The 14,224-nt window shown below is 41.1% G+C and overlaps 1 protein-coding gene across 1 annotated transcript; it reads right to left on the bottom strand.

The window, feature by feature from the left end:
* Positions 1 to 387: 387 nt before the first annotated feature.
* LOC140944655 (uncharacterized) lies at positions 388 to 14,066 on the bottom strand. Its single transcript, XM_073393773.1, has 11 exons — positions 14,018 to 14,066; positions 13,341 to 13,481; positions 12,769 to 12,909; positions 12,232 to 12,372; positions 9,328 to 9,468; positions 7,778 to 7,918; positions 7,214 to 7,354; positions 6,362 to 6,666; positions 5,990 to 6,137; positions 5,281 to 5,458; positions 388 to 691 (listed from the first exon to the last, which is right to left on the bottom strand). Exons 1-11 carry the CDS (start codon positions 14,064 to 14,066, stop codon positions 388 to 390), a joined length of 1,830 nt encoding a protein of 609 aa, XP_073249874.1.
* Positions 14,067 to 14,224: the final 158 nt, after the last annotated feature.

Raw genomic sequence — 14,224 nt, forward strand, 5'->3', positions numbered from 1 at the left:
CCATTCATTCTCTTTCCTCTGTTAGTGGCGGTGTCCAGCCGTCCTTCCAGTGCGTCTTTGTACTGCGCCCAGTTCACTTTGTTTTGGCGCTTTAAGGTCCCCTTCTGAGGACAATTTCGCCTTTTCCATTCTCATCCTCCATAAAATAACACATGCTGCACAGAGCAATTCCGCATGTGCCCTCGAACTCCAGCTTGAACAGCCCCGGTTTTCGCTCACTCCATTTGTCCCACGCCAGCCATTCTTTTTTTGCTTGCTCGGAACTCTTCCACCATCGTGGGACTCACCGCCTCTTCCATCGAATCACACGACAGCCCGAAGTACAGGCTGTCGGTGTCAATCTGGATTAACTGGAAATCGCGCCTGTCGAGGAACTTCTCCAGGCAGTCATAGTAAAACGGCAGGACCCGGAGCTTGGCCATCTGGCAGACTTTTTATCCCCACCTGGAAGGGTTTGTCGACTTCCACTCGATTTTGTACATGTCGACAATCTCCCCCAAATCTCGAGACCACACCGAGCGCAGCTCCTTCCTCAAGACGCTCTCGCTTGTTGTGTACTTCATGGTCGTCTACCTTTCCAAGGCTTCGATCAGCTTGCCACATGAGCTGTTGCCCATCAGCTTCAACACCTCCGCCAACAAAGCCTCCTCTGGATTTTGATTGCCCCTGCGCCTGTTCTCCTATTGATTTTCTTCATGAACCACGTGAAACTTTTTTGCAACACATAAGTTCAGCATCAGTGCACACAACAGGATTAGTAGCAGGGCTAAAAGAGCATAGGTCATGCATAGGCTTGCACTTGCTGCACGCCAAGTAGTCTTTTATGTGCTGTGGAACCGCCTCGCTTGCGGTGGGTTTGTTGAAAATAACGGCGTCATTTCCTCGAACTTCATCCACAGCTCTCTGGGCCCCTCGATGTCCACCTCGGCAAAGCCAAACTATCTGTCTCCATTCAGAACTTAGATGAACTTTCCGGCGTTCCCTAACGTTTGCGGCTGATGCACGATGACCTCCTTGCCGCAGAGTATCGCGCCCAACATTGTGCTTGGGTACAATGCATTGTTGAAAACGCTTGCGACGAGCTCACGAGTTTGTCGTGTGTTATAAATACAATGCGCTCCTCGATGGACCGCAATACATCTAAAAATACATAAATCGTCTGCGTACGTATCCAGCGACAACATCCCCTTCTTGTTTCGACGTCAATTGGGCAAACGCCCCGCTCCGACGTGCAGTGGTGCTTCCGGGTCCGCGATGATTTTCACCTCTGCTATGAGGTGCTATTCGAGCCGCCATTTTGCGTCGGGGCGATCTATGTTTTTGCCCTGGAGACGGTTTTCTTCCTGTTCTTTCAGCCATCGCGTCGCTTCTGGCTGCCGTTCAAACCAGGGGCTTCTTCGGCTTTTGATAATAAGCCATTGTGTCCTCCATTTCGATGTTCCGAAGGTGATAGTCATGGATGTGTTTGATGACAAAACTGTTTCTTACAGTTTTTTTCCATCTGCTGGAATGCCTTCAGTATGAATCTCTTTTTTTCATGAAAATCCCACAAAATGTGTTGAAAAACCCTTGAACCATGGCCATGAAAACGGGGATTTCAGATTTCATGGTGTTAACTTGAGTCATGAAATTTAAAGAAATTCTTAACTGGTTATTTTCATGAACCATGAGAAGTTTACAAAGCCATGAATATGAATTTTTATAGGTCTTGAAAGTCACATATATTTTAAACTGGTACATTTCATGACCCCTGAAAAGGCTGTTAGAGCCAAGCATGGCTGATTTTATGGGTCACGAAATTTCTAATCGCTCATGAAATTCCCATGAATGCACAATTAAAAAACCCATGAAAATGCCCAAAGTCGCACTAGCACAAAAGGAGACATTAATACCTAGAGAAATGTTGCACACATTTATTAATTCGTCATAGCTCTTGCCCGATCTTAAACTTAGTCAATTTAATAGTTGATGATAACGCATACTGGTACAAAATTTTTTCGTGTGATTAAGCCAGACCCCTCTAAAGTTGAAGCAATCCAAATCATGTCGCCGCCACAAGACAAAGCAACAGTGGAAAGACTTAGAGGAGCTGTGAATTACCTGTCTAAATTTGTTCCGAACCTGTCTAATGTGATGCATCCAATCTATAACCTAGCTCTCCCAACCTCTGAGTATTTTGTATTTTTGCAATTCATTTTTACTCCATCCCATGGGTAATACATCAGTTGTACAATAATAATTATTATAAGGTTGTTTAAACTACGAGTACATAATGTTAGCAAGAAAAAAATTACAACGGAGAAGGACACATTATAGTGAAACTAATTATGACCCTTTAAATATTATAGCTTTGTTATTCATTAAAACACAAACAGAGCTTCAAAAGACGCGGCCATCATCGTCGCTGATCGCTGGCCTAACGACCTCTGAGTGGATGTAGGATGCTGTACACGAGAAAGCATTAGCAGAGATGAAGCGCCTGCTGACACAGGCACCAGCACTAGCCTACTTTGATCCATGTAAAGGCTTAACCATCCAGTGTGATGCTAGTGGCCAGGGACTAGGAGTCGCTCTCCTCCAAGACGGCCAGCCACTAGCATATGCTAGCCGGGCGTTAAGTGGAGCAGAAACCAGATATGCAACCATTGAGAAGGAAATGCTTGCGATCGTATTCGCCCCGGGAGAAGTGGCACCAATACACATTTGGTCGCCCCGTGAATGTGTACTCAGATCATAAACAGCTGGAGAGCATCACGAAAAAGTCCTTGGACAGAGCTTCCAAACGCTTACAGGGAATGCTTATGCGTGCCCTGGCCTATAACATCGAAGTGAGTTACCTAAATGGCAAAGAGATGTATCTAGCACACACGCTTAGCAGAGCTCACCTGCCAAGACTCTCTGATGGCTGACAAGAAGAGTTCGAAACCATTAATGCCCTTTCCTTCCTGGTCATGCCTGAAGAGAAGATTCATGAGATCCGCCGATACGCCGGAGAAGATATCTACCTACAACAGCTGAAACGCATAACACAAGGGGGTTGGCCAGCAGACCAGTCATCACTACCACTCCTCGTCACTCCTTATTTCAGCGTCAGGGACGAACTTGCAGTTACTGATGGTTTGATATTCCGTTGAGAGCGACGTGTGATCCCTTTAGGAATGCGAGCAGCTGTCAAGAAACGTGCTAGCCTCGTTTTCATGAATTACAGAGTTGTTGTTGAACTGCAATCTTGGCGTGTTCTCTTCATTTTGTCTTTTTGTTATCCAGCTTGATACACCGGTAGTAATTGTTACAGTATGCTCCCGCTGATCGTTATTCGTTGTTACTTGCGTCATCTGATGGTAACTTTCGACACCTACCAATGATAAAGCTGGAGATTTGAGTTAAATCTTACCGATGTGAACAGCAAACGTTACGGGGTAATGCAATGAAATACCATTTATTGGTTCCTTTTTTTCTGTAGTGTTTGTTGCAAACGGTCAATGGAATCCTACATGAATACATAAGCTTAATATTCAGGCAAACACCGGCTTGTCAAGACCCTATAAGCTTACATGTAAATGTATGTTTAAAGGCAAAATAATTTATTAAATTTCTTTAGACGCAATGTCAACTACAAGTAGAAACGTTATAGTTTTCAGTTCATTTATTTTCAACCAAAACCTGATGAGGTAAACGAGTGGTTTTTCATACAACCAATGCATGGTTACCATAATGCCAGGACTCTACTGCACCACAGCTAATAAGTAAGCTTATATAGTGGAACCTCGATATAACCAACCTCTATGTAACGGAAGTCCTCGGTATAACGAACGATTTTCTTTACCCCAGTAACAGCAAAATTTATGAAAGAGAACCTCACTATAATGAAACCTCGGTATGGCGAACACATTGTGCCAGTTCTTTTACCCTTCGTTATATCGAGGTTCCACTGTATCAAGAATAGAAACCGATTTCAGATGCCAGAATAAAGATAGTTTTGAATTTAATAACCATTTGATAATAATTTTAAAGCCGATTAATCTGTCTTGTGGAAAGGCATTGATGCCAAATAGAACTTATCTATATGAAAACATATATATATATATATATAAACATTATGATATCATAGTACTGTGGAAAACTACCAGCAGTGTTATTAATATAAATCAACACTGTGAATGGATTCATTAAAAAAATTTCCCAAAAACTAGCTACAGTCACAGCTGTATACCGAATAGCATGAACTTCCGTCGCAAAAGACTTCGCAAATTCCCATGCAATGAAGTTCGGCGTGAAATTTACAACTCTGTTCCAAAGTTCGCATTTTGATTGTCAACTACATAATGAAACTGTCAAGTTCATGGCGAACGACCGCAATTTCCAACGACCTGTACCTTTTATCTTCATGAACGGTACATATTTTGGTGGACATATTTTGGTTGTGACTGTTGAACTGAGTTATTTCAAAAACTACCCTAAACAATGAAAATTTTCGAAAGTTATAACAGCTAAACTTAAGGTCATGGAAAACTGGACAGGGTCATGGAAAAAAACCATGACAAGAGCTCAAAAGAGGATGTACCCTGTTTAAACATGCCAGACATGCAGTGCCCTTTAGATAAATTTATAATTTTAATTCAGGGTGCATGCTTTCTTTCCCCCATGAAACGACTTTTTTAACTTCAACTTCAACTTTCAACTTTATTTAAATTTGGAAATATAGCAAAAGATACATACATTTTACACGAGTCATTACAATGCCATGAAAAGTCCATGAACTCGCTTAGAATATTTTCATGGACCATTGATAATTACAAATTCAGGGGGAAACCTGAATTCCTGAATTCCTTGTAATGCCATGGAAAACCCACGAAATTTACCTTGAACTTATGCTGTTTAATTCGTGAGATTTTCACCATCATTAAGAACCCCTTAAAGTCACCACCAAACTTTAATGGTCTTTTGATGGTTTTTTCATGGACTGGATCGAAAGTTAAGAGTATTCATGAACCCTGAAACGCAAAGTATTAAGGGGGTTTTTATGGCCTTTTTAATGGATTTTTCATGTTATAAAACCCATGAAAAACCAGGGAGATAAAACCATGAAAGATACATGACAAACATCTGAAAATCCTATGAATATGCCATGAATACATTCACAGGATTTTCATGGGTTTTCATTTCACAATGCTTTGTGGTCAAATCTTCGTTCACATGCCGAAAAAAAAACATTTTTTGCATATTCTTCCCCTATCTTCTTCGACCTCTCCGGCGAATTCTGCAATCAGGGTGTCGTACCGGTTCGGAGGTTCGGGCTCCACGCGCCCTTCCAACAGATCCATCCACATTGTTGGCGCCGCTTCGGCTTCTTCTTCATCATAGTGCATGGAGTGAAAGGGATGAAATCTTTTCACCCCACTTGCAGGGTTCGTTTTGGCCGGTTTGGCCGATACTCTCTGAAGGGCGGCTCCCACGCCTGATTCAGAAAAAACTTCTTCCCGTTTCCGCGTCGATGGGCCGAGCGACAGGCTCGACCTGAAGTTGGTTCAGAACCTTTTGTAGGGATGAGTCTACATCCCAGTCCACCGTGAGAGCATTCTGGACAGCCTTTATGCAGATTGTGTGCCGATGTCTAACAGGGGTGTTTTCTCTCTCTGTTGACGATAGATCGGGCTTGATGACGTCACGGCACAGCTGTGCCGCACCACTGGGCTGAGAGCGAATGGGTTGCCATCGCTGCAGGAGAGTGCCATTCTCTAACAAGCCTGAGGTGGTGGACCCTCGCTTGAGAGAGTCCAATTTTTTCGCCATTTTTGGAGAAATCGCAGTTTTTGCGAGGTAGCCTTCTACCTCCTCGAACCTTGAATTTACTTATTTTTGCAAATTCCGCGATTTCTCCAATTTTTCGCAATTTTTGGAGAAATCGCAGTTTTCGCTGGGTAGCCTTCTACCTCCTTGAACACTTGAATTAAGTAATGTTAGCAAATTCTAAGGCAAAACGAATTACCTATAAATTGTCGTGCACCATACAGCTCTACTCTCATACAAGCTCGTCCATGGAAACTATGGGCAACGAAACGCAGATATTTTGCAGCCATAACAGAAAATAACAGGCGTTTTGACGTGGTACCATTGTCGAAGTTTCCAAGAAAAACCTGGAGATGAAATAAAACGATTTTAAACACCTGTACCTATACCTAGAGTGTATATGGCAAATAATAGGGGAGTACTCTCCCCACGGAACCTTTCTCACATGGAGCAAATTTCGCAGCAAAATTCCACGAGTCGCACTTGGCTAGATTGGCTAAGGTTGGTGAAGAATAACGGAGATGAAACTGCAGAAAAATAATTTATTATCAGTTTATTTAAAGTAGTTTACTTTTATTTGCCCATCCTCTTCGTAATCAGTCCAAGTCATCCCATCCGTGGATGATTGTAGGAAATAAGTCTCCACCCACTGACTCCCTTGTGCGTTCCCCTGAGTGGACACAGCACAGATGATATGAACAGCCTCTAAGTCAATCTCTAGATATGGATTGCTATCATTTGTAGAAGCGCACCATGATGATCCTGCTATGAAGTTAAGTCGACCGTTCTTTGCTTGAGCGGCTTCAGAAGAAGCTGTCAACTGGTTGTCCCTGATTAGACCATTAGCCAGCCCCACTGCATTATTTTCGCACCATTCTGTAAAGTGTTACACAAAAGTCAACGAAAACTTATAAAAATGTGACAGTTTAAGCAACAACAACGGAAAAACGGACATAATCTGAAAAAAGATTACTGGTCAGTCAAAATCCCTCGTTACAGCCGGAGAGTGGATTGTTCTACAACAGCCTGTATGGCAGGCATCGAAAAGGGCGGGGGAGTGTTCCGATAAAGCTTCTTTTCTTTACTCCATTTTTCGGTGTAGTGGGACGGGGGAGGGTTAGGATAATCCAAATCCAGTAGTAAGAGGGGTTGAGGTTGGCAGAAGAGCAAGATGACAGTTTTTACCCCTTCTCTCCACCCCCACCCCCTACCCCCAACTTTCTTGTAGCTCTACCTTCATGCCTGAAGTAACCAAGTTAAAGTAATTGGTTTTGCATTGCACATCTCTTTTTGCACCTAACAAGATGGCGGTCGTGAAACAAGATCGATCGAAGGGAAAAGTGAATGAAAAAATCACTGAAAATCGGCCGTAGGTTTGCTGGCCTAGATGAATGTGCTGAATCTGCTCTTATTTCCTTCCCACCTTCACAAACTGGGTTTAGTGGGTTCTCTGGTCCGCAGTCCGAAACAGGTCCAGCGGTACATACACATCTGTATGATCCGACGGTGTTAAAACAGATAAAATTGGCTGGACAAACATCTGGAGTCAGGCATTCATTGACATCTGCAGAGGTTAAAAAAAGAAAAGACTATTAAACGCGGAGAAGCTTTTGTGTATAAATTACCTGGAGACATAACACTTCATATGTGCGAAAGTTAAGAGACTAAAATTCTAGTCATATTTTACACATGCCCTGATACTTTCACTCCTAAGATCCGATTATTGATTTTTCTTTTCTGGAGAATGCTGTGGTACGGTCGTCTAGTTCATTTTGGTTTACGCAACCTTATTCGTTATGGAACTTGACGTTAAAGAAAAAATACTCGTTAATGACAAAATCAAGGCTTCGATCCTGAAAAACAAATATGCCTCTCAAGCACTATATTAGGTGGTAATGGTGGTGGTGATGGAAATAGTAGTGATACTGATAGTGTCGTCATCGATCGACATCGTAGCCTTAGCCGTAGCAGCAGAAGCAGATCTTACCGATACAAACTGGATCCAGTGGGTCCTGTACACCAGAATCAGTCGCAAATCCAGTCAAACATTCACACCTGTACGAGCCGGCGGTGTTATTACAGACATGACTGGCTTGACAAGCGTCTGGGGACTGGCACTCATCTAAATCTACCATATAAAAAGAAAGTTTTACATGAAATAGAGGGGAGTAAATACTGAAGGCAAGACGTTAACAATAAACACTCGTCATGAAATAAAATGGAGAAGAAGAAATGGAGACGAAGAACCTGTATTTTCCCAAGTTAGGGTGGATTTCTTCCGTTGCGTAATTAGTACATGCATACACGCCTAATATGTTCGTGCGTAAATACAATGGAGGCAATGAAGTTCATGTGAGTGCTCCAGGTAACAAGCACGAAATTTTCGAGCCGCAAAATCTCACTATAACTATCGCTAAAATGGCAAAGATGATGACGAAATCTGCCATTCAGTCTTGAAGTCTTGGCCTCATCATGAAGAGTAAACTGGAGGCCCTAACCAGGGGCGTAGCCAGCTTTTCGACTCTTTGTAGGCCCGTCTGGCTTTCTTTTCCACATATCCTAAAAACTGCACGCATGACTAGTCCCACCTCACCAACACTTTGACCTCTTAAGCTTTTTAGCTCACCCCAATAACGCATAATTTTATTACAATCGATAGAGTGATGAAACCAAAAAATTTGTAGGCCCGGGCCACCAGGTGTATACGCAGGCTACTCCCTTGCTAACCAAAAATTTTAAAGCCCTGATTAAGCCGCTGGAGAAGAAAGAGTCAACAGACAGGACGTGACAAGATGGCGGTCTTTCGTCGCCAGAAATTGAAAGCGGCTTGCAGTTTCTTAGTGACGAATACAATGATTTAGAGAAGTTTCCCACCACTGTCAGGCAAAAATTGTCCAAACTTGGTGAAGAGCTGTCAGGTCTGTCCGTTAAAATCGAGGAAATATACAAAGCTATGGAAGCTTTACAATAGTACAGCTACCAGCTACAGCTGGCAAAACTGTGCCTTCAACTATTCTCTTGTCTGGGTGTCGACGGTATTACGTTAGATGACATTGACATCGCCTATCGCGTTAAGGGAAGAGCGAGTGGTGCTAGTAACAAACCCAAACCTATATCATTTGTAAGTTCATTAGGCCTCTTGCTAAGGAGAGAGTAATGGTTTCCAGAAGGGCATCCCACAACATTAGCTCTCATGAAATTGGCCTACCAGAAAACATCACTTTTGAACGTATTGTAATTTACGATCACTAAACAGCAAAGCTTCAGGAGCTTCGTCTAGCGCCAACTACTTGAAACCTCAACATGGCTATAAATTTTGTTGGGCAAAAAATGCCGTTATCTTCTTTCGCAAGAATGAAACTTCACGACCAGTCAAGCAAACTAACATTGATAATTTGATGAAGCTTATTACGCAGAGCCAAGGTGCAGCTCACCAATCAAATGAGTAATTCATGAACTTTAATATTACAACTAACACTATCTCTATCTCGAACGGTCCTCTTTTTTCTGTCTTTTTTTGATTATCCATCTTCTTACCAATACAAACTGGATTCAATGGGTCCTGTGCACCGGAATCAGCAACAAATCCATTTGCACATTCACACCTGTACGATCCAATGGTGTTATTACAAACACCATTGGCTCCACAAGCATCTGGAGACTGGCATTCATCTAAATCTACAAAAGTTAAAGAGAACATGCATTCTTCATGAAATGAAGAGAAGCCATCAATAACTGCGGTAAATGCACTGTCTTTAAAATATGAATAAATCTCATAAACCAGAACGACAATGATACTAGAGTGTCGGTAGTCACGCAAGTGAAGGATGTGGGCCATCTTGATACCATAACGTAAGAATGTCGCAGGTGGCAAAACACTTTTCCCCAGCGATATGAACTTCGATTTCAAGTTTACGTACATTAATTTTTGCGATCGCGCATTATGTGAATGAAATATATAGTAAGGGAGTGTAGCATAACGTTTGATCCTAGCAGCAGCTGTAACACTATTCACAACTGATTAAGGGGTCACTCCCGAAACGTTCATCTGAAACTGAACTTGGCACTTTTTACAAACTTTTTTTATCTTTACATAAAACGCAGCACAGCATCCTCTTGTATTTACAGATGCTGATGAATGCCTGTCCTCGAATTCTTGTGGAGCCAATTCTGTCTGTAATAACACCGTTGGATAACACAGATGTGAATGTTTAACTAGATTTGTCGCTGACTGCAATCCAAAGAACCCGCCAAATTGAGTTTGTGTTGGTAAGAACTAAACAAATCCGAAACGTTCAGCCGATTAGTTCCAAAAGTAACTGTACTTGCTTCGTCAGTGGGAAAATGAAACACACAGTTTGGTTTTATAACCTTTGTTAATAATATGCCACTGTTAATTCATTGATTCAAAAGCCAGCTATTTACGTGCTAGCTTTTCATGAAATTTAACGGAAGAATGTGAGTTGTATTTATTTTTGTAATTTTATCTAGCAGTGGTTTCCGCGGTTAGTACAAACGAGGTTGCCCAAAATGGTTTAAAAAGTCAAGAATGAGATAGCACCAGTTAATTTAAGAAACCTCTTTGACAAAATATCAGATTTACACTCGTTTTTACTGTATATGATTTATGTTTATGTTAATCCGATATGGAGTGCGGCTATGAAGTGTCAGTTACCAGGAAGTACCTTGCAACTAGTGGTAGGAAATCTTGACCCAGCCTCGAAAGAAGCACGTACTCTACCAGATTACTCGGAGCTAGAAGAAGTAGAACTGTGCAAATGTGTACTCAATTTAGTGACAGGTCGCTGTTATTCTTTCCAGACCTTCATTCCCGTTAAGCAAACTGCAGTCTCTTCCTACATTAACGCAGTAGGGAGAGCGGTAGAAATCCAGGGCCCAGTTCTTCGAAGGGCGATTAAATTTAAATTGGGGTTTCTTTTTCTTTTGTTTAAAAGCATTTTCTCAGAAAAATTTCTATATTCTTTTTCGGGCATCTAGAGTCATCAAATTGTAGGCAAAAGAACTAAACTGAATTTGCTTAAGTTTTCAAATCTGAAATAACATTTCGCACCGATGAACTCGGGGTTATCTAAGCTCAGGTTTGAATAAAAATAACCCATTTTAGACAACCTTGTTCGCACTAACCTCGGAAACCACTGCTAGATAAAAAAAGAAACAAAACAACTCACATTCTTCCGTTAAATTTCATGAAAAGCTAGTACGTTCTTTTGAATCAATGAATTAACGGTTGCGTATTATTAACAAAGGTTATAAAACCAAACTGTGTTTCGTTTTCCCACTGACGAAGCACCACAGTTAATTAGGAACTAATAGCCTTAACGTTTCGGATTTGGTTAGTTCTTGTCAACACAAATTCGATTTGGCGGGTTCTGTGGACTGCAGTCAGCAACAAATAATCCAGTTAAACACTCACACCTGTATGATCCAACGGTGTTATTACGAACAGAATTGGCTCCACAAGAATCCGAGGACAGGCATTTATCAACATCTGTAAATAAAAAAGAGGATGCTGTGCTACGTTTTACGTAAAGATAAAAACCGTTTGTAAAAAGTGTTAAGTTCAGTTTCAGATGAACGTTTCGGGAGTGACCCCTTAAGCAGTTTTGAAAAGTGTTACAGCTGCTGCCAGGATCAAAAATTATTCTACACTCCCCTCTTATATATTTCATTTACAAAATGCGCGATCGCAAAAAATAATGTACGTAAACTTGAAATCGAAGTTCTATCGCTGGGGAAAAGTGTTTTGCCGCAAGCGACATTCTTACTTCATGGTATCAAGGTGCCCCACATCCTTCACTTGCGTAACTACCGACACTCTAGTATCAATAATATTGTCGTTCTGGTTTATGAGATTTATTCATATTTTAAAGACAGTGCATTTACAGCAGTTATAGGGATGCAAATCTAAACTAGGTATGAGAAAGGGTTACCATTTGTCAATAAAAGGTATTCTTGAGGGGTACCTTTTAAGCCAAAAATGGTCTGTAAGAGGGTAGGGAGTTGGACCTTGGGACGGAGCCTCATCGTATAAAACTTGGTTGAGTACTCCACGGCTTATAGAGCGATTTTCGAATGACCTTGGAATGAAAACGCGCGAACAAAACAGGAACAACAAACGATTGATTGGTTTATCGAACGGATACAAACGCGCGTGGATTTTGGTTGGTTAAGCAACACGATTGGCCAATCGAACAATGCCTTCTCCATATTAGGATTTTCTTTGGCGGGAAAACGAAGAGGCCATGTTTTGATAAAAACAAATAACGAACACTTACGGAAACCATTTTTCAAGGTCATACGAAAATCGCTCTACCTACAGATTCCACTTTGTGACTTTTTTGGAATGTGGGCAAGAATCCTGATGTAAACTTTCGAACTGTCCTTTTTTTTCTGCCATTTTTTGATTACCCATCTCCTTACCGATACAAACTGGATTCAATGGGTCCTGTGCACCGGAATCAGCAACAAATCCATTTGCACATTCACACCTGTACGATCCAATGGTGTTATTACAAACATCATTGGCTCCACAAGCATCTAGAGACTGGCATTCATCTAAATCTACAAAAGTTAAAAAGAACATGCATTCTTCATGAAATGAGGAGAAGCCATCAAAACTTTTCGTGTCATGCCTTGTTTAGGGGGTGGTCGCAATCAGTTTAGCCGATTTATGAAATCTACAGCCTCCATCTACATCAAGAAATACGTAAAATCTAAAAAATTACAGACCACCTGTAAAATCGGGACTCTTAATCAATTCCCACATAATTAATGGCGCTTGACCAAGTTTCCAAAAAAGAGTAGCATAGCTTCACCATTAGATAGTGAACAAACTAGACAAAATCACAGTCTTTCCTTGGCCCTCTGTATTGAGAACTAAAACTAAAAACATTAGTTCTTTGGACTCTTTAAACGGCGGTTAAGGCACTTTCTTAACACAGTTTCTTTTATTCTTACCAACACAAACCGGAGTGAGTAGGTTCTGTGTGCTGCATTTAGCAACAAATCCAGTTGAACATTCACATCTGTATGATCCGATGGTGTTATTACAAACATAATTTACTCCACAAGCATTTGGGATTTGACACTCATCGAAATCTGTAGAAATAACCAAGAATTTGTTTGCATCTTGTGTTTGTTGTCAGTTTCTATATTTGAGTGCTTGACCTGATTTCAAACGCCCTCCTCAATCAATAAATGTTAACATGTTAACACTACTGTTTTAGTAAAAAGTCTTGTGAAACTTTTTAGAATTCAGCGTGGTCAAAAAAGTTTGCTTTAATTTTACTAATCGAAATGTGGTTATTTGTTATGTACGACTCGTTTTAAGACATTGACATCAATTTGTTGTTGATTACGTAAGCTATTTGAGTAAGAATGTCATTTACTGCAGCCCAAAGACTGGTCATGATGTGCATTCCCGCTGTGATATTTTCTCAAGGTGTCTTTGGAATTCGTGTCAAAAATTCGACCTATTTTCTCATGTCTTTATAAAAGAATTTTACCTACAGATATCCTCCACTTCTTACCGACACAAACTGGATTCAGTGGGTCCTGTGCACCAGAATCAACAACAAATCCGTTTAAACATTCACACCTGTACGATCCAACGGTGTTATTGCAAACGTGATTGTCTCCACAGGCATCTGGGGATTGGCATTCGTCTAAATCTACGAATTGTGGAGGTTAAAAAGAAAATTCTACAACGATTCAGCACTGCACAATTGCTTAAGATAACACCAAAGAAATCTAAAGAAAACAAGTAGAAAATCACTCGGTTTACAGTAACCTTACAACGCGGCAGAAAAACAAATGGAGTGAACTAAAAAATTTCAATGGATTTATAGAATGACCGAGATTTACAATATTCTAAAGTTCTTAGTAACCAAACTCAACAATCAATGCTCTCAATCAATGAAATAAGGGGAAGGAAGGTTTAGGGGATGAAGTGCTCTCGAAAAATTGTAAACTATCACAGAGAAAAGGCGGTTGGCAACAGTAGGACCTCTGTCCTTTTCGGGTAACTGGAATCATAATCCCCAAGCTACTATATAAGTCATTATAATAACCCTCTATTCCTTATGGCTAGGCCAGAGAGAGGCCTTAATCCTACTATAGAGTCCCGGTTCCCAAGCCACTGAAAGGTCATAAGCCTCTCCAGGGATCTGATCATTGATTCAATGTTACCACGGTAATACGACTATACGCTGAGGCCTAGGACCCAGTCTAACAAGATAACAGATCAAGTGAGTCATCTCTGGCGTCAAAGAGGGACCTGTATGGAACAACCCATCCCCTTCCAAATTCTCCACATAGATTGTCCAACAAACGCCTAACTCAACTGGCGAAGTTTTTAACACAAAATATGTTTGTTCCTTTTTCCTACGGACTCAGCACCATAGTTTGTTTAGGA

The sequence above is a fragment of the Porites lutea genome, chromosome 7 (genome assembly GCF_958299795.1).
Source record: "Porites lutea chromosome 7, jaPorLute2.1, whole genome shotgun sequence".
In the NCBI taxonomy this organism is placed as follows: Eukaryota; Metazoa; Cnidaria; class Anthozoa; order Scleractinia; family Poritidae; genus Porites; species Porites lutea.